The 18779-nt window shown below is 28.4% G+C and overlaps 2 protein-coding genes and 1 long non-coding RNA gene across 3 annotated transcripts; all 3 read right to left on the reverse strand.

Moving 5' to 3' along the window:
* Window positions 1-5267: 5267 nt before the first annotated feature.
* On the reverse strand, window positions 5268-6865 carry LOC108806286 (uncharacterized). Its single transcript, XM_018578352.2, has 7 exons — window positions 6762-6865; window positions 6634-6677; window positions 6381-6536; window positions 6134-6304; window positions 5914-6039; window positions 5673-5818; window positions 5268-5591 (listed from the first exon to the last, which is right to left on the reverse strand). The coding sequence occupies exons 1-7, from the start codon at window positions 6780-6782 to the stop codon at window positions 5437-5439; spliced, it is 819 nt and encodes a 272-aa protein (XP_018433854.1). The 5' UTR covers window positions 6783-6865; the 3' UTR covers window positions 5268-5436.
* A 543-nt stretch (window positions 6866-7408) lies between these two features.
* LOC130496967 (uncharacterized) lies at window positions 7409-8374 on the reverse strand. Its single transcript, XR_008936041.1, has 4 exons — window positions 8360-8374; window positions 8141-8266; window positions 7889-8034; window positions 7409-7807 (listed from the first exon to the last, which is right to left on the reverse strand). It is a non-coding gene; the product is annotated as an uncharacterized LOC130496967 (long non-coding RNA).
* A 4860-nt stretch (window positions 8375-13234) lies between these two features.
* LOC108806288 (uncharacterized) lies at window positions 13235-14902 on the reverse strand. The gene is made up of 7 exons (XM_018578353.2): window positions 14764-14902; window positions 14637-14680; window positions 14388-14543; window positions 14140-14310; window positions 13920-14045; window positions 13685-13830; window positions 13235-13603 (listed from the first exon to the last, which is right to left on the reverse strand). The coding sequence occupies exons 1-7, from the start codon at window positions 14782-14784 to the stop codon at window positions 13461-13463; spliced, it is 807 nt and encodes a 268-aa protein (XP_018433855.1). The 5' UTR covers window positions 14785-14902; the 3' UTR covers window positions 13235-13460.
* Between the last annotated feature and the right edge of the window lie 3877 nt (window positions 14903-18779).

The following is an 18779-nucleotide window of genomic DNA, read 5'->3' on the forward strand; positions in this document are numbered from 1 at the left end:
CGAGCCGAAATCCGAATCAAAATAGCAAAATACCCGAACGGGTATTAATTTAGAAGATATTGGATATCCGAATCCGAATGCATAATATCTGAATCTGAATGAATATCCAAAATTAACTGAACATATATATACTTATCTTTATATTTCTATTTTACATCTCTCATTTTATTTTAAATATTTATATTGATATTACACATATTTTAAGATCATATAGTATATTTATATTGACTCTGTAAACCAAAGTTGGAACTCTACATCCATGTGAACGACAAGGTTAAATTCATGAATCATCCAAAAACCAATACCTCCTTCTTCTCTAGATGCACACATCTTCTTCTATTTTGTCCAGTAAATTCTTCTTTTTGGTGGATTCAAACTCCACCAGAGTTGAGCTATGAAACCTAAATCCCGATCCTTGTTGTCTTCGCAATCGCCATAGAGAGAGTAAATTGGGTTTTTCCTACTGTTTAATTCAGAAAATTGTTTGTATACATAAATCTAATTATACAATGTTTATATGATATCTAATAAATATAGGTCGTGTAATTTACTGTGAAACGCAAAAGAAATATTCGATATAATTAAACACATTGTTATCTTTCAAAATGTTACAACACATTGCAAATCATGTATAACATTTACTACAAACAAAGATAAAAAAAATTTGACATCTACTCGGTCAAGGAATTAAAGTCTAGTTAAATTAACTAAAGTACTAATAATATAAGATTAAATATAGACATCCAAATGTAGAATTTTAAAACGTAAACTAGATTTTGACCCGCCCTTCAAAGGGCGGGTATATTTTTTGTTTTACATTTTTAGAAAAGAATGAATTTTTATATCTTTGTTTTTAATCATATTTGTGTTTTTGTTTGTAACTAAATGATTAGTAATATGTTTTAATAACTAGCTGCATTAAAATAGTTAAATTAATCTTATATCAATATGTATGATCCTAATTTAATAGAATAGATATATTGGAATATCAAATCAATTTTTAAAAAATGATTTGGACCCGCAATTGAATAGATAAACCTAGTGATCCAAGATTAATCTAATTTTGGTTTTGTGAAAAATATCAATATTTAAAAGCCCCATAAATCCCGCAAAAATCACTAAAACTGGAATTCGGTTACCGGTTGAACTACTGGTTGAACCATTAAATAATCTTTTCCTTTTAGTTATTAATTACGTTTTTAAAATCTATTTTGTATATTTAAATTTGAAATTTGTTGTCATGTCAATACTATTAAATTAGGAACATGAATGAAAAATATAAATATAACTATAAATAAAAATATAAATGTAAATTTAAAAATTAAATTTCTAAAAGAATATAAAAAATAAAATAAAAATATCCGTTCTTCGTAAGAGAGGGTCAAGAATCTAGTAATAAACCTTTAAATAGGAGTTTGGAAGGTGGTTACTTAATATATATAAAATTCGAAACTGTTTAGAATAATATACTTAGTTCCTAGAATATTTTTGTTTATTACGTACATACTTTGATTTTGGAACTAAACATAGGTTGTATTATTAGGTAAGAAAGAGGAGTAAAGAAAAAATTATATATTGTCCAACACTTTTGATGATGCGATATTAACAGTCCTTAAAAATAGGACGGTAGTGGGTGGTTATCAAAATTGAAGATTGACTTTATTTAAGGTTATATTATAGGTTATGCAACTATTTTTATATGTCATTTAATTTTAAATTGGACCTAATTAATATCAGGTCATGCTGGAGAATTAATAGTATTGATTTTCTCAATAAGGAATCTATATATACACTATATATATGTGTGTGTATGTGTGTGTTTTAATGTGAATCTTTTTTGATAGCTTGGTAGTTTTTTTAAATGCACTAATCTATTCTATTAAAATAGAAGTACACTTTAAAAATAGCCCTGAGTTTTAGTGTTATTTACAATGATATGCCACTGAACATTTAGTTAATCTTCCTATATTAATGCTTGTCTTTTAAGTTATTTAATGTGTGTTTCCTAAAAATTATTTGTTTTTTGTTTAATTAATGTATTTCCAAAATCAAATTCTATTTAATGTGTGTTACCTTTTATGATTTTTTGTCTTTTCTGTTTGATTAATACATTTCTAAAATCGAAATCGAAATAAAAAAATTTGGCAACAATAATTAATAAACCTAACTTATATTATTTTTTATCATTTCTAAACATACGGACATATATAAATAATATATGTGTGTGTGTTTAGAAATAATAAATAAACATAGCTTTAAATATTTAATGAACAATATTATTTTTAAATATCTATATTTTTATTATTTATTAGTAATAAGTAAAAATAAAAGTCACAGTAAAATAATCATTTATATAATATATAAATATATGATGTCACATATATTTTTCATATAAATAATACCACAATGTAAGTTCAGTATAATAAATGTTGAAAATATAAAGTATATAACACCATATATTTTAAATAATATATACCACAATTTTATTTATCATAAATTTTGATCCATAAAAAAATACATTTGTACGGATATATTGGGTCTTATTCTAAAAGTATGGATTATACCATTGATGGGTTGTAAAACAAAATAAAATTACTCAATATAAATTATAAATTATTATGTTTAAAAATGTCATATAAACAATTATTTAATCGGATAAATTTTTAAAAATATATATTATCACTTATACAAATAAAATACTTATTACAAATTTAGATCACATTCCTAGCTTTTTTTAACTAATTCAAATTTTCAAAAAAATCTATACTTTTTGGAAATTTTGCTAACGTGATTTAAAATATTTTCACAGTGCATACACCTTCTCTATTTTTAAAACTATTGATACAACTATACAAATTGAATATCCTATGGAATAAATTGTCTATAATATTTTTATTTTCTTACAAATGTTATAACTAATGTATCAATTTTTAATATTATACTAACTCCTATTTGTATATGTTTTTTACTTTTAATTCAGAAATTTATTTTTTAGATATTTTATACATAAATGTAATTATACAAATGTTTGATTTTTTTATATAATATCCAATAAATATTGGTCATATAATTTAGTGTAGAACGCAAAAAAATATTCGATGTAATTAAGCACATTATTATTTTAAATATATTATATTAGTACACACATTACAAACCATGTATAATATTTAATATAAACAAAGAAAAAAATGAAAATTGATACCCGCTCGGTCGAGCGGGTCAAAATCTAGTTCATTTTAATACCTTTGTAGTTTCACTCCGTACGTAGTTTCATTATTTTTTTTCTTACAAAAATATCAAGACTTAAAAGTTTATAAATATTTAAATGTCTAAATGTAAATAACTAAATTAAATTTCAAATCTAAGATAAACCAAAAATAAAACATCATTAATAAATTATCGATAAAAAATTAACACACAAAAAATCAATTAATTTTGATTCTCTCTACCATCTTTTCACTTCATTTTATAAAAAGCATATATTGGTTCAATCATTGGTTCAACCGGTAACCGGGTTTCGAATTCTAGTGGATTTTTCCGGGTTTTATTAGGTTTTTAAATATTGGGTTTTTTATAAAATTCAAACTGGATTTATCTTTGATCACCGAATTTACCGGTTCCAGATCCGGATCGAGTTTCAAATCACTGGATTTTCCTCATAAGTGAACTGAAATATAGATTTTGATCTTCTATCGGTTCCTTAGTCAAGCTTAAAGTTAACTGAAACAAATTGGTCAAAGCTTGAACCGAGAAACGGAGCTAATTTTGTGATGCTAATCTCAAACATATATGGAGATCATTCTCGGGAGACTCGATGATGCTGCTAGGCTATGGGAGATATCCCCTAGACTATATTTGCGAAGTGATTTTGCCACATATATTTTTTACAATCGTTTTTACAAAGATAATTGTGACATGGCTATTAAATTGATAACATGTCATATGGTTAAATATGACATGGACAATTACATTTAATGCTGATATTTTTTGGAAATCTTTTTAAAATATGGCAACAACTCATATATTATCTTTAATATTAATTTATATTTTTGGTAAACTTTGTAGAATATGTTAATAACTCGTGTAAATCACCACTAAAATAAATTTATTCAAATATGAAATTTTAAATTTCGAAATATTATATAATTTTACTTTTATAACTATACAATTTTTATTATCTAAAATATTCTAAATATTCTGCATTTAAAAAAAATAATTTTTAATCGTAACATCGATAGTTTCTTTTAGATACTTACAAATTATATAAATATTGTTTAGTTTTAATTTTTGATAACTATACAATTTTTATCCCCTACCCATTATTTACGAAGTGATTTGTCCCATGTGCTTTTTACAATCGTTTTTACAAAAAAATTGTGGCATGGCTATTAAGATTGATGACATGTCATATGACTAAATATGATATGGAAAATTACATTTAATGCTGATATATATATTTGGAAATCTTTTTAACATATGACAATAACTCATATATTACATTTAATATTGATTTATACTTTTGGTAAACTTTGTAGAATATGGTAACAACTCATATATTACATTTATTGTCGATTTATATTTTGGATTTTTTTTAGAATATGGTAATAACACATAAATCATCATTAAAATAAATATATTTAACTATGACATCTAAGTTTCAAAATATCATTTAATTATTTATTTTAAAATTATAAAATTTTCAAAAAAATGTATACAATTTTTTTTACAAAATTATAAAATTAAATCGTAAATCATTAATTTCTCATATATATCTACAAATTTTATAAGTATTGTTTCATTCTAATTTTTGAAAATTATGCAATTTTTACATATTTATTTAATATATTTAATTAAAATAAATATATAGAAAATATATCTAAGCTAAGAGTTTTAAATATATACATGCATATTCATAAATATAATTTAAAATAAACAAAATTGTTTTTTATCTTTATTTTTATGTTTAATTAAATCAAATTTATACTAAAATATTGATTAAAAAGGAAAATTTACAATATTAACAAAAAAACAAAAAAAAATTATATTTATCTGTTAAAATATATTTTGAATTTTTTTTACTTCAGGAAAACACCTAGTTGACTTAAAGAAAGAAGCAGGTGTTAGATAGATTGAGACTGATGATGGGTTTTTATCATTCAGGAGAGAAACATCGAAGAAAAGATGAATTAGAGAGGTTGATAGAGCTGATATGGACCTAAACACTATGTTTAAGATTGGATTTTGATCCATTAAAGAAAGAGTAGAAATAGCTGTGAATAAATTTCTAGAGTGTAGATTTTGAAAGTCTTGAGTTGCTAAACATCCACACAAAAACAACATAACACATTCAATATCCAGAAGAAAAAGAAAAGAACGGGTTGCATTACACACAAGTTGATATAATAAAAAGCATGTCTTCTCATAAGAAACAGATTTCTACTCCCTACTCTCACTCTTCATCTTCTTCTGATATCCCACCCTGGTCTTCCTCTTCTTCTCTTTCTTCTTCGACTGATTTCTCTCTGTAGTCTTGCTCTTCTTCTTCTTCTGACTTCTCTTCTCCGTAATATTTGGATCTTCTATAAAGTTATCTGAAACAAACAAACAGACGAATAAATGAAAGGTTTTACTTAGTAGTTAAAAAAAAAGAATAAAGAATCAAATTTACGTACGTGGGTGACAGTAGCCAGTCGGGCGTATTTTTGCTGGAACTGGAACAACCTCAGTAACTACAAAATACAAACCTTCAACAGAACGTCCACTACGTTCAAGCGCCGTTTCTACACCCTCTTGTCCACGGACATAAAATCTGGCTACGCTGTAAAAGAAAAACTCAAAACAAGCTTCTTTAGTTGGCAAAAAAAAAAATATATATATTAACAAGCAAGCTGGTAGGAGGAAGAAGAAACAAACGTTTTGATAGCACCAGAAGCGGTTACGTCTTGGTAAACAAAAGAACCTTTTGCAGAGAAATATTTCTCAAGCTGCGCCTTGATAACATCGATAGGAAGGGAAGACTCAAAATCCTTAACCATTATCCTAATATTGCAGGAGTATCAATCATATTATGAACATAACCAGGCACAATTCTCCAATAATTAAATAAACAGACAAAAAGAAAAGAGCAATTTACGTGTGTTGTGGCAGAAAGAATTCGCCTTCTTGCATAGGAGCCAAGTAATCATCAAGGTGATTTTCGTGGAACGGGTAAGGGTTAATTTGTAAAATCCGTCCTCCCATGTCACTTCCATCAAGCTTCAGTGCCTTTTCTTCATCTTCTTCATTAACATAAATTAAGGAATATCTGTAAAACAAAAGAAAACAAGTAGATGTTAAGCAGTTCAATTTGTGGGATCAAGCTGGAGGAAGAAGCCACAAACCTGCAGAGAATAACACCGTTAACGTCTACGTCTAAGGGAACGGGAACATAAACATGTATTATGTTTCCACATGAAGCGAAGTGTTCTCTCAAAGCACCATCGACATCTGCCCTACGAAGGGAGGTGTCGTATCCCTCGACCGAAATCCTGCTAATGCTGTTCCAAAGGATATTTAATTAATTAATTAATTACCGTGAGACAAGAACACATGATCTATCTAATTACAGATACAAATCTCAGAAAGAATACGAACCTGCTTTTTCGAATATCTGCATCACGACAGTTCAACTCCAGACCCTACGTTACAAAAGATCTAATCAGTAGATTTTACTAAGAAGAAACCATTACTTGACAAAGCGATAAGGGTCGAAGAAGAATTACTTTGATGGCGGATTGATGCATGTTAGGTTTTTGAGAGGCAGTAAATTTTTTTCCGGTCTTAGGTAGAGTCTCCTTTTGATTATTATTCCGATTTCGGGCCGTCAATGTCCTTCTTGTTGGGTCTTGACTTTAGTTTAAGCCTGGACGAGGCCTATTCACCCATGTAACAAGTGTTTTTGTTAGTTTTATATATTTCTAATATTTTTATTAGTTAACTAGAGCTTGATTGTTTGTAACCATTTACTTGGGTGTTGACAAAAACAAAAACTGCAAATATACATGCGATTATACGAAGGATACACACATGTAGTTTGCGTGAATAAGAATGAAAGATCAAGACGTGCATTCTGTAGAAGAGTCAAAAGTAGAGATCGAAAAGAGAAGGTCAAACATATGATCTCAAGTTGAAGCAAATTTATGGGATAGTAAAGTGTTCTCTGAGGTGGTTGAAAACAGTAGTAGAGACGGGGAATATGATGTCACGTTTTAGAGGCATATGCAAATAGTAGAGACACTGAAGCTTGTGAAAGAGTTCTAAAGAAAGAGAATAAATGGCATATCTACCTGGTCAAAGCTTATGAACCAAGAAACCCCGGTAATGTTGTGATGCTAATATTAAACATGTGGAGATCATTCTCGGGAGACTTGATGCTGCTGCTAGCCAGGCTATGGGAGACAATGGCTTAAAGAGAGAAGCAGGTGTTAGATAGATTGAGACTGATGATGGGTTTTTATCATTCAGGAGAGAAGCATCGTAGAAAAGAGGAATTACAGAGGTTGATAGAGCCAATGGACTTCAACACTAAGTTTAAGATTGGATTTTGATCCATTACAGGAATAGCCAGATTTTGATAAAAAAAAAAGCATGTCAGAAAGAGATTTCTACTCCCTTCATCTTCTGATTTCCGTCTCACTCTTCTTCTTCTGATTTCCCCTCTTCTTCTCTTTCTTCTCTTTCTTCTTGCTCTTGTTGTTCTTCTTCTTCTTCTGATTTCCCGCCGTAGTCAGATTTTCGAACTGCTCCTTAGTCGAGATAGGAAAGTTATCTGAAACAAACAAACAGACAAATAAATGAAAGGTTCTACTTAGTTAAAAAAAAAAAAGAATAAACAATCAAATTTACGTACTTGGGCGAATGTAGCCAATCCTGCGTTTTATTTTTGGAAGTGGATCAACCACAGTAACTACAAAATTCTAACCTCCTAGAGAGCGTCCACTAAGTTCCAGCGCCTTTTCTACACCTTCGTGTCCAAAGACATAAACTCTGGCTGGGCTGTAAAAGAAAACTCAAAACAAGCTTCTTTAGTTAGCAGAAAAAAAAATATATATATATATATATATATTAACAAGCAAACTTGTGGGAGGAATAAGAAACAAACGTTATGATATCACCAGAAGCGGTTACGCCTTTGTAAACAAAAGAATCATCTGCAGAGAAATATTTCTCAAGCTGGGTCTCGATAACCTCGATAGGAAGGGAAGTGTCACAACCCGTAACCATCATCCTAATATTGCAGGAGTATCACATTATCAAAAACATAACCAGGCACGATTCTCCAATAATAAAGAAAATAGATAAAAAGAAAAGAGCAATTTACGTGTGTTGTCGCCGTTGGCCTGGGCCTTCTTTCATGGGAGCAAAGTAATCATGATCAAGGTGATTCTCGTGGAACGGTTAAGGGTTAATTTGTAAAGTCCGTCCTCCCATGTCACTTCCATCAAGCCTCAGCGCCTTTTCTTCATCTTCTTCATTGACATAAATTAAGGCATATCTGTAAAACAAAAGAAAACAAGTAGATGTTAATAGTTAAGCAAGAAGTTAAATTTGAGCGATCAAGCTGGATGGAGGAAGAAGAAACCACAAACCTGCAGAGAATACCACTTTCAACGTTTCTGGGAACATAAACATATATTAGGTTTACACATGAAGCGAAGTGTTCTCTCAAAGCATCATCCACATCTTCCCAACGAAGGGAGGTGTCGTATCCCTCGACCGAAATCCTGCTAATGCTATATATTGCAAAGGATATTTAATTAATTAATTACCGTGAGACAAGAACACATGATCTATCTAATTACATATACAAATCTCAAAAAGAAACGAACCTGCTTTTTCGAATCTCTGCATCAGTATCCTTCGATTCCAGAACCTACGTTACAAAAGATCTAATCAGAGAATCCTACTAAGAAGAAACTATCAATCGAGAAAGCGATAAGGATCGAATAAGAATTACTTTGTTGGCGGATTCCTGCATGGTTTAGTTTTCGAGTGGCAATAAAATTAGTTTTTTTTTGGGTTCTAGGGGTTAGGTCTTTATGGTCTCTTTTTAACTATCTGGTTTGGGGCCGTAAATGTCCTTCTCGTTGAGTCTTGACTTTAGACTAGGCATTGACTAGGCCGGCCCATTCACTCATGTAACAAGTGTTTTTTTCTTTAATAAGGCTGATTTATTAGAAAGGTTACTAAACAATTCGACAACTGGTAATACTATTTATTTTATGAAAATCTACATCTAACTGCATTTCTTAAATCATCATATAAAAAATTACTATTGATCAGATTTACTTGCATCATGTAGAAGATCTTTTGTAATTTTTTCTTACGTACTATGCATAGTTGTTTAATAAATCGCTTTTTGAGACTTGAAACATGGATTTCCTATAATCCGAAAAAATTACAAAATCTGAGATTCGAATCCAGACATGAATGTAAAAGTCTGTAAACCTTAACAAGTAGGATGTAATACTTCTGCACAAGTGTTTATCAGTGCTATGAATTCTCCGCAGAAAAAAAAAATCTCACATGCAATTTTTTATTTGGTTGTTTAATCCACGAAATCGAATACTCATAGGTCAATTCTTCGAGTTTCAGCCAAACCGTAATATAAACCACTAAAAAGAATCATAACTACGTGTTTTAATACTAAACATTAAACTAAAATATGTGTTTTGATGCTAAACATTAAACTGAAAATTGATACCAAATGGATTTAAACCTTGCACCACGACCTAACTTAACAAGATATATAGTGACAGTATAACAGTGACGGTATAACGGTTTATAATACCCCAAGCCAAATTTAAAGTTTATGATTTTATACATATTTGATCAAGATCACAAAATAATATCAAACAACAAAATAATTAAATTTCATAAACGGTTTATAAAAACTTTTATTGTTGGAATATAAAATTTCTTACATTTGTTTACCGAAAAATCATCCACGATATCTATATTGTTAAGTGTTTCAATCATAGTTGTTTTAATAGAGAACATAGAAAATCCATTTAACATCTTTTGTGATATGGTAGAGCACAAATTTTTTTTATCAGTTTTAACTTCGGAAAAATTCTTTCAGTTGTGGTAACTAACACCATAATGGTTAATAATATACGATAAGTAATTTATGTGTTTTGATAATAATCTTCTGATTTTTTTTTTCAAAAATTAAGCGATTCAATAACCTATCGAACTTCACAGATTTTGATTTTCAAAAATCTGCAGTTCTACAAATAAATCATCGATTGTTATATGTGAATCCAAACCATTCTTTAAATAATCCATAAAAAAAACTTAAAATCATATATCAAAACTTATAAAACCATAACAAAGATTTATAAAGTTATCTATTTTGACTTACAAAATTATATTATAAAATTTAATAAAAATTTAAAAATCTTTTACGAAGGTTTCTGAATCATTTAGAAGATATAGTAAATTATTTTCATATATATAAATAATAAAAATTATATTAATTCTGATGGAAATTACAATAGTTGTATCTTAGAATGTTCTATATATCATACTTAATATTTTTATAGTTGATACAATATTAATTATAATTCTATGAAATAACCCCCAAAAATTAATATTTAGGTAAAAACTTCTACAAATTTTATTTGTTTAAGAAATACTCATAAGATTTTGTTTGAAAAATATGCGTCTGTAATTTGGATGCTCTAATCGATGGCTTGGGTGGTTTACCCTTTGGGCCGGCCCCGAAGATACAAAACCATCACACCAACCAAATATATTCGTTTATTTTATAAACGAAAGAATATATATATATATATATGTTGTGTTTCGTTTACTCTATATAAGAACATCTCCAAAAGACAATCTATAACTTCAAATATGAAGTTTTTTGTTCTCCAAAAAGAAACTTCAAAACTTCAAATTTGAAGTTTTAAATAGTGAAACTTCAAATATAGAGTATCACTACTCAAAACTTCAAATTTGAAGCTTCATATTTTTCATTGCAATTTGATTCTTACATTTACATATTATATTTATGATTCTTAAATATTTTGTCTTTTAATCTTTTTAATCCTTCAAAATTTTATAACTCACAAATATTTCAAATTTGCATTTATAATTTTAATTTTTAAAAATAAAATTAAATAAAAACTTTAAAATAAGTTTTTTTAAAACTTGATTTAGATAACAACAATATTAGAAAAAAACTTAACAAATGCACTAATTAATCATATATGGAAATATTACGAAAAATAATTTTATGGAATAATGAAGTATTTTACTTGTAATTTAATAATGTATTTATATGTAAATTTATATCTTTTACTGCATCATTTTGTTAATTAATTTTCTATCATGTTTTTATATATGTGCTATTTATTTATAAAGTTTTATAAATTTAAATTAAGTATCACAAATATAAGAACCATAATATTAAATGTAAATTCATTTGAAGTTATGTTTGAAGTTTTACTTTTGGATAGACTATCTTAAAACTTCAAATATGAAGTTTTGTAAACTTCAAAATAGAATGTCCTTTTGGAGATGCTCTAACTGAATACCTAGGGACTGAGTTTCATCTTTCCAAATTGGATACTTCAAGTGCATTTCAGATCCTAAATATTTGAATCAATCCAAAACAGACTTAAACCGAAGATTTTAAAGTACTTCATTGGATCTAAATTTTTAAGGCCCAGATGCCCAGACCTATTTAGAAGCTTGGGTGCACAAGCATGGAAAGGGTTTTGGGTATTGATAAGGTAATAGTGTAACGTTAAGAATGGTTTGATTGATATGTATGCAAAATGACACAGATATGAGATAGCTATGGAAGTCTTTAACGGGAAGAAGAGAATTGATAAGTTGGATACCATGATCAACGGCTTAGCAGCACATGGACACCGGATTTATATTTCATTTATGGAATATATATTTTGATCTCAGTCATTGAGTTACTAAACTTTCTTTTCACTTTAGCCAACTAAGTTGCCATAATGATATTTTGGAGTTTATCATAAACATCCACACAAAAAAACATAACACATAACATCCAAACAAAAAAGACAGCATATATGTCTTCTCCTCATCTCTCTACTCTTCTTCTTCTTCTTCTTCTTCTTCTTCTTCTTCTTCTGCTCCTCAGCCAAGCGAGCCAAGTGAGCCATGCTACCTAAAACAAATAAACAGACGAATGAATGAAAGGCGTTTTAAGTTGTTAAAATAGAATCAAGATTAAATATAGACATCCAAAATGTAGACTTTTAAAACGTAAATTTTCTCAATAAGGAATCTATATATATATATATATATATGTGTGTGTGTCTGTTGCAATGTGACTCTTTTTTGATAACTTGGTAGTTCTTTTAAATGCACTAATTTATTTTAATACCTCCGTAGTTTTACTCTTTTTCTGATTTTCCTCTGTACGTAGTCTCATTATTTTGTTTCTGATTTTCCTTTCCCTGGTCTTGCTCTTCTTCTTGGGATTTTTTTCCGTAGTCTCACTCTTCATCTTTTTATTTTCCCAATGTTTTTAAACTCGACCCGGACACTAAATCATATGACATTCCGGATTACTGGATCATTAGGTCGACCGCAGATTAATAAATGAATTAATTTTATTATATAATAATTTATTAGTTATTAAAATAAATATATCGAAACTAAATTTAAGTATTTTATAAATGATTTATAAAACATAAGATAATAGTTTAGATATTTAGAAAATATTTAATTTAGTTTTTATATTTTATTTTCATTTGACATATAAAATGTCAAAAAATTAATTTGGACTATCTAAATCTTTTTGTAACAAGTTATATCTAACAAAAAATAATCAAGAATTAAAAGTTTATAAATACTTAAATGTCTAATGTGAATAATTAAATTAAATTTCAAATCTAAAATAAACCAAAAATAAAACATCATTAATAAATTATAGATAACAAAAATAAATTAACACACAAAATAACTAATTTTGGTTCTCTCTACCATCTCTTCGCTTCATTTTCTAAAAACTATATATTGGTTCAATCATTGGTTCAACCGGTAATCGGGTTTCAGAATTTAGTGGTTTTTTCGGAGATTTATTGAGTTTTTAAATATTGGTTTTTTCATAAAATCTAAACTGGATTTATCCTGGATTACCGGATTTACCTGTTCAACCGCGGATCCAGATCGAGTTTCAAATCACTGGATTTCCGATTTCCCTCATAAGTGAAATGAAATATAGATTTGGATCTTCTATCTGCTCCTTAGTCAAGCGAGTAAAGTTAACTGAAACAAATTGGTCAAAGCTTGAACCGAGAAACGGAGCTAATTTTGTGATGCTATCTCAAACATGTATCGAGATCATTCTCGGCAGACTTGATGATGCTGCTAGGCTATGGGAGATATTGGCTTAAAGAAAGAAGCAGGTGTTAGATAGATTGAGAGATATTGGCTTAAAGAAAGAAGCAGGTGTTAGATATTGACTTCCTCTTCTTCTCTTTCTTCTTCGACTGATTTCTCTCTGTAGTCTTGCTCTTCTTCTTCTTCTTCTTCTGACTTCTCTTCTCCGTAATATTTGGATCTTCTATAAAGTTATCTGAAACAAACAAACAGACGAATAAATGAAAGGTTTTACTTTGTAGTTTAGAAAAAAGAATAAAGAATCAAATTTACGTACTTGGGTGACAGTAGCCAGTCGGGCGTATTTTTGCTGGAACTGGAACAACCCGAGTAACTACAAAATACAAACCTTCAACAGAACGTCCACTACGTTCAAGCGCCGTGTCTACACCCTCTTGTCCACGGACATAAAATCTGGCTACGCTGTAAAAGAAAAACTCAAAACAAGCTTCTTTAGTTGGCAAAAAAAAAAAAATTAACAAGCGAACTGGTAGGAGGAATAAGAAACAAACGTTTTGATAGCACCAGAAGCGGTTACGTCTTGGTAAACAAAAGAACCTTTTGAAGAGAAATATTTATCAAGCTGCTCCATGATAACATCGATAGGAAGGGAAGACTCAAAATCCTTAACCATTATCCTAATATTGCAGGAGTATCAATCATATTATCAACATAACCAGGCACAATTCTCCAATAATTAAACAAACAGACAAAAAGAAAAGAGCAATTTACGTGTGTTGTGGCAGAAAGAATTCGCCTTCTTTCATAGGAGCCAAGTAATCATCAAGGTGATTTTCGTGGAACGGGTAAGGGTTAATTTGTAAAATCCGTCCTCCCATGTCACTTCCATCAAGCTTCAGTGCCTTTTCTTCATCTTCTTCATTAACATAAATTAAGGAATATCTGTAAAAAAAAAAGAAAACAAGTAGACGTTAAGCAGTTCAATTTGTGCGATCAAGCTGGAGGAAGAAGCCACAAACCTGCAGAGAATACCACCGTTAACGTCTACGTCTAAGGGAACGGGAACATAAACATGTATTATGTTTCCACATGAAGCGAAGTGTTCTCTCAAAGCACCATCGACATCTGCCCTACGAAGGGAGGTGTCGTATCCCTCGACCGAAATCCTGCTAATGCTGTTCCAAAGGATATTTAATTAATTAATTACCGTGAGACAAGAACACATGATCTATCTAATTACAGATACAAATCTCAGAAAGAATACGAACCTGCTTTTTCGAATCTTTGCATCACGACAGTTCAACTCCATACCCTACGTTACAAAAGATCTAATCAGTAGATTTTACTAAGAAGAAACCATCAATTGACAAAGCGATAGGGTCGAAGAAGAATTACTTTGTTGCCGGATTCGTCCATGGCGACTGTGCTAGGTTTTTCGGGAGGCGATAAAGATATTTTTTTCCAGTTCCAGGGATTTTTTAGACGACCAAAAAAAAAAAATCTTTATAGACTGTCTTTCTCGTTGGGTCTTCCATTTAGTTTAGGCCTGGACTAGGCCCATTCAAGATTGTCATGTATTGGTGCTCGAGAAATCTTCAAGATGCACTGCCTCAAACAATGTTCACTTGGATTAAGCTTCCGGTCTTTCAAGATTTCACAAGAAAAATGACTAATGGAATTGCTTATTCTAAACAGTGGAGGCAATTAGTTGGGATTTTAAATTTAGTTTCTATTTACAACCATAAAAATTATCAATCATGTTTTATCCGGTTTTTAAAGGTAAAGAAAAAAACTGAGAAAAAAATGTAGCCATAATTCTGTAAAGCATTATTCTGTAAGTTATAGACAAAAAAAAACACTGTTGTACGAATATATAAAACCGATAAATAAAATGATACAAATTATAGGAAAAACATTTATTAAAGTTTTTAGGGTTGGAAAAAATATTTGAACCAAAAGAAGTGAATCGAAACCAAGCCAAAAAACCATAACAAAATTGGTAAAATATTTGAATGGATCCAAAATTTTGCTATATGAAGAACCGGATTATATTCCGAACAATACTGAAATTCAAGTATCCGAATATACCTAGACAAAAAAATTATACTTAAATATATTATTTATTTTTAAATATTATATACTAAAAATATCCAACATACTCAAAAATACTTGAAATTATCCAAAATATGTGATATATAGTTAAAATCAAATATCTAAATATATTCAAAAATACTGAAAAAATCCTAAATACCTATTAGTTTTCTATCCAAATAGCTAAAAATAACTAACTTCATGTTAATCTTCAATATTTTGTGAAATAAATATTCGGATGAAATCTTAATAATCATATGTTAACATTTGACATTCAGTATTCCGTATTGTTCTTTAGTTTTTCATTTTTTCCGGTCTAGAGATATAGTCACCATTCAGTTATTTATGAAATTTGTTTTGGTTTTGAACTGTTTTCGGTTCTCGGCTTTATTGTCAGGGCCTATGTTAACATATTTTTTTAATTTAAATTTTAAAATCATATTAAAAATAGTTTTAAAATTTTTTTGATGAATTATTAATAATTTTATTGGAATTTTTTATTTATTTTTCAATTTTTTGTGTATTTCTGAAATGTTTATGTGTGACTTAATTAAGTTATATAATACTAAATTTGTGAATATTTTTTATTTAATATATGAGTTTCAGGATATATATTCAAAAATATAAAAATATATAATTATTAGTTAAAAAGGAATATATAGTTGTTAAGAGTTGGAATATTTTTGATTGGTTGTTATTGTATGCTTGTTTGAGAAGTTTTTTTTTTTGATAAAAAGGTTAAAATCGGGTCTATTAAAGACACAAATCTAACCCATTGATGTATTCTTTCCCGAATATTCAAATGAGTCGTAAACATGGACTCATATCGCGTGGCCACATATGGAACTAATAATCTCGTACTAGAAGGAAGTTGAACTCTGGCCTGGACCAACAGGGCATTCTTTCTCTAGTGAAACCCACTAAACCACCATAGCGTGGTTTGTTTGAGAAGTTGTTGCATATATTGTATGATTTTATGCGAATATATCTATATTATTAAAACTGAAGTACCTTTTAGTAATGTTTGGAAACACGGATAAAATTTTAAATGAGGACTGTTTGGTAACTTGGATAGCAGTATTTTTGATACTTTCTTTTATTTACACATTTAGCTATTATATTTACCATAAATTATATACTTCCTTTCTATATCTTTTTTATTTACACATTCTGATTCTGCAATTGTATTTATAATCAATTTAAATTAATCAGTTACATTTCCAAAGTTTATCTAACCAAATCAATATTTATATATTCACCATTATTAATATTGTAAGAATATTAACTAAATTGCATGTATTAAAAGGAGATAACATTTTTCATAGGATTAACTAAATCATCAATTTACAAAACATAAAAAACATACATGAGATTTTTTTATAAAACCAACGATCTAAAAATTTATGTTGAACATAAATTAAATCGAACACCCGCACGGGTGTGCGGGTTAAGTTCTAGTTTTCATTAATTTTAAAGGTAAAGAAAAAAATGAAAAAAAAATATGTAGCCATAATTCTGTAAAGCATTATTCTGTAAGTTACAGATAAAAAAATAATGTTGTACGAATATATTTTCATTAATTTTGTTTTTAAAGAAATAATAGTTATTTAGTCAAAAGAATGTCTCGTACTTAGACCGTTATGGATGCACAATTCAACTTTTTTTTTGAATTATACAAAGGTATCATATCCCACAGAAGTAGTTCAGACTAGTCACGTGTTGCCACGTGTCGGTCTCTATCCCGGCGATACCGAAATGTTAATTTCCCAGTGGTCGGGATTCGAACCCAGGTGGTGGAACTCACAGCTGTGAGCCCTTTACCGCTAGAGCTAGAAGCCCCGGTTGCACAATTCAACTTTTCCACTTGTTCTAACATAATTTATATTTTTACATTTAACTATTAAAACTACGTTAAATACAACTAGATTTTGACCCTCGCGTCCGTGCGGGAGTAGAATTTTCAAAAATGTGTTACTATTTATTTTTCTTTTCACTATTTTATATTATATATGTATCATCATATAATTAATCGTATTTTTTATATTTCATCTAGGGTTGGGAAAAAATTCTAAATCCAAGAAAATGAACCGAACCCAATCTAAATAAGTAATATCGAGTCTGAACCGAAATTGATTAAATATCCGAACAGATTCAAAATTTTGGTATTTAAAGAACCGAAACCGATTCTATCCGAACTGAAGTAGTTCAGGTATCCAAACTAAATTTATATACCTATATATATTGATTATTTTTAGATTTAATGTTATATGATACTATAACATTAATGTTATATGATAATATCCAAAATATATATTATACTATTAAGTTATCCGTAATACTTGAAAATACATAAAATAGTCAAAAGTATATATATAAAATAGTTAAATTATACTCAAAACACCAAAAATACTAAAAATATTTATTGATTTATTCGTTAAGTTATCCGTAATACTTGAACTTTATTCGTTATGATTTGAATATCATATATACAGTTGTTCGTTCCCTAATTCAAGGAAAAAAATATTTTATAAATAAATTAGTTGATTTTAGAATTATTGGTAACTCAGTTAACAAAAAGAAATTGGTTTTATTTATAATTGATTTTTGTGTGTGATTAAAAATTGTTATGAGAAATTAGTTGCATTACTCATAAAGTTCTTATAACTTTGCATTTGGTGCATGTTAAATCAGCTAAGGCCTAAGGGTGATGATTAGACAACCATTTTGTTGAGAAGATGAAAATGAATATAATATAATTTTTTGTGGTGCAGATTAAAAGAAATTATACGGCTGTATAATTTTGACATAAGGAAAGTTATATATGGCTGTTCAAAAGAAATAAAGGAAGGTTATCTATACTATTATTTGAGAAGTAAATTTGTTTATGTGTCATTCTCTCCATAATTTTAGTTAATTTTACTTATTTGTCATATTCTTTATAAATAATTTTAGTATTTTAGTTGATAATTTGTCATTATCATCTTTAAATAATTTTAATGATTTATCTGATAATTTATTATTATCTCAAAAATAAATAAATTTGCTTATGTATCATGCTCTCCATAATTTTAGCTAATTTGTTTATTTGTATATTTTCGATAATTATTTTAGTAATTTAGTTGATAATTTGTCATTATTATCTCTAAATAATTTTAGTGATTTATATGATAATTTATTATTATCTCAAAATAATTAATTTAACGATAATATAAAGTTTATATTTATATCATATTTACTTAAGTAATATTAAAATATTATATAGGTATTTATTTTATATTTGGTTTAGTAATCTTAAAACCAATTCAATATATATATATATA

The sequence above is a fragment of the Raphanus sativus genome, chromosome 6, assembly GCF_000801105.2.
Source record: "Raphanus sativus cultivar WK10039 chromosome 6, ASM80110v3, whole genome shotgun sequence".
Lineage (NCBI taxonomy): Eukaryota > Viridiplantae > Streptophyta > Magnoliopsida > Brassicales > Brassicaceae > Raphanus > Raphanus sativus.

What these genes read in the sequence shown, in the direction of transcription:
- LOC108806286 (XM_018578352.2), bottom strand. Translation starts at nt 6,782, where the DNA reads ATGCATCAATCCGCCATCAAA. An exon ending in TGCATCAATCCGCCATCAAA is followed by an intron (nt 6,678 to 6,761) that starts GTAATTCTTCTT and finishes TTTGTAACGTAG; the next exon opens with GGTCTGGAGTTGAACTGTCG. An exon ending in GCAGATATTCGAAAAAGCAG is followed by an intron (nt 6,537 to 6,633) that starts GTTCGTATTCTT and finishes CCTTTGGAACAG; the next exon opens with CATTAGCAGGATTTCGGTCG.
- LOC108806288 (XM_018578353.2), bottom strand. Translation starts at nt 14,784, where the DNA reads ATGGACGAATCCGGCAACAAA. An exon ending in TGGACGAATCCGGCAACAAA is followed by an intron (nt 14,681 to 14,763) that starts GTAATTCTTCTT and finishes TTTGTAACGTAG; the next exon opens with GGTATGGAGTTGAACTGTCG. An exon ending in GACTGGCTACTGTCACCCAA is followed by an intron (nt 13,604 to 13,684) that starts GTACGTAAATTT and finishes TGTTTGTTTCAG; the next exon opens with ATAACTTTATAGAAGATCCA.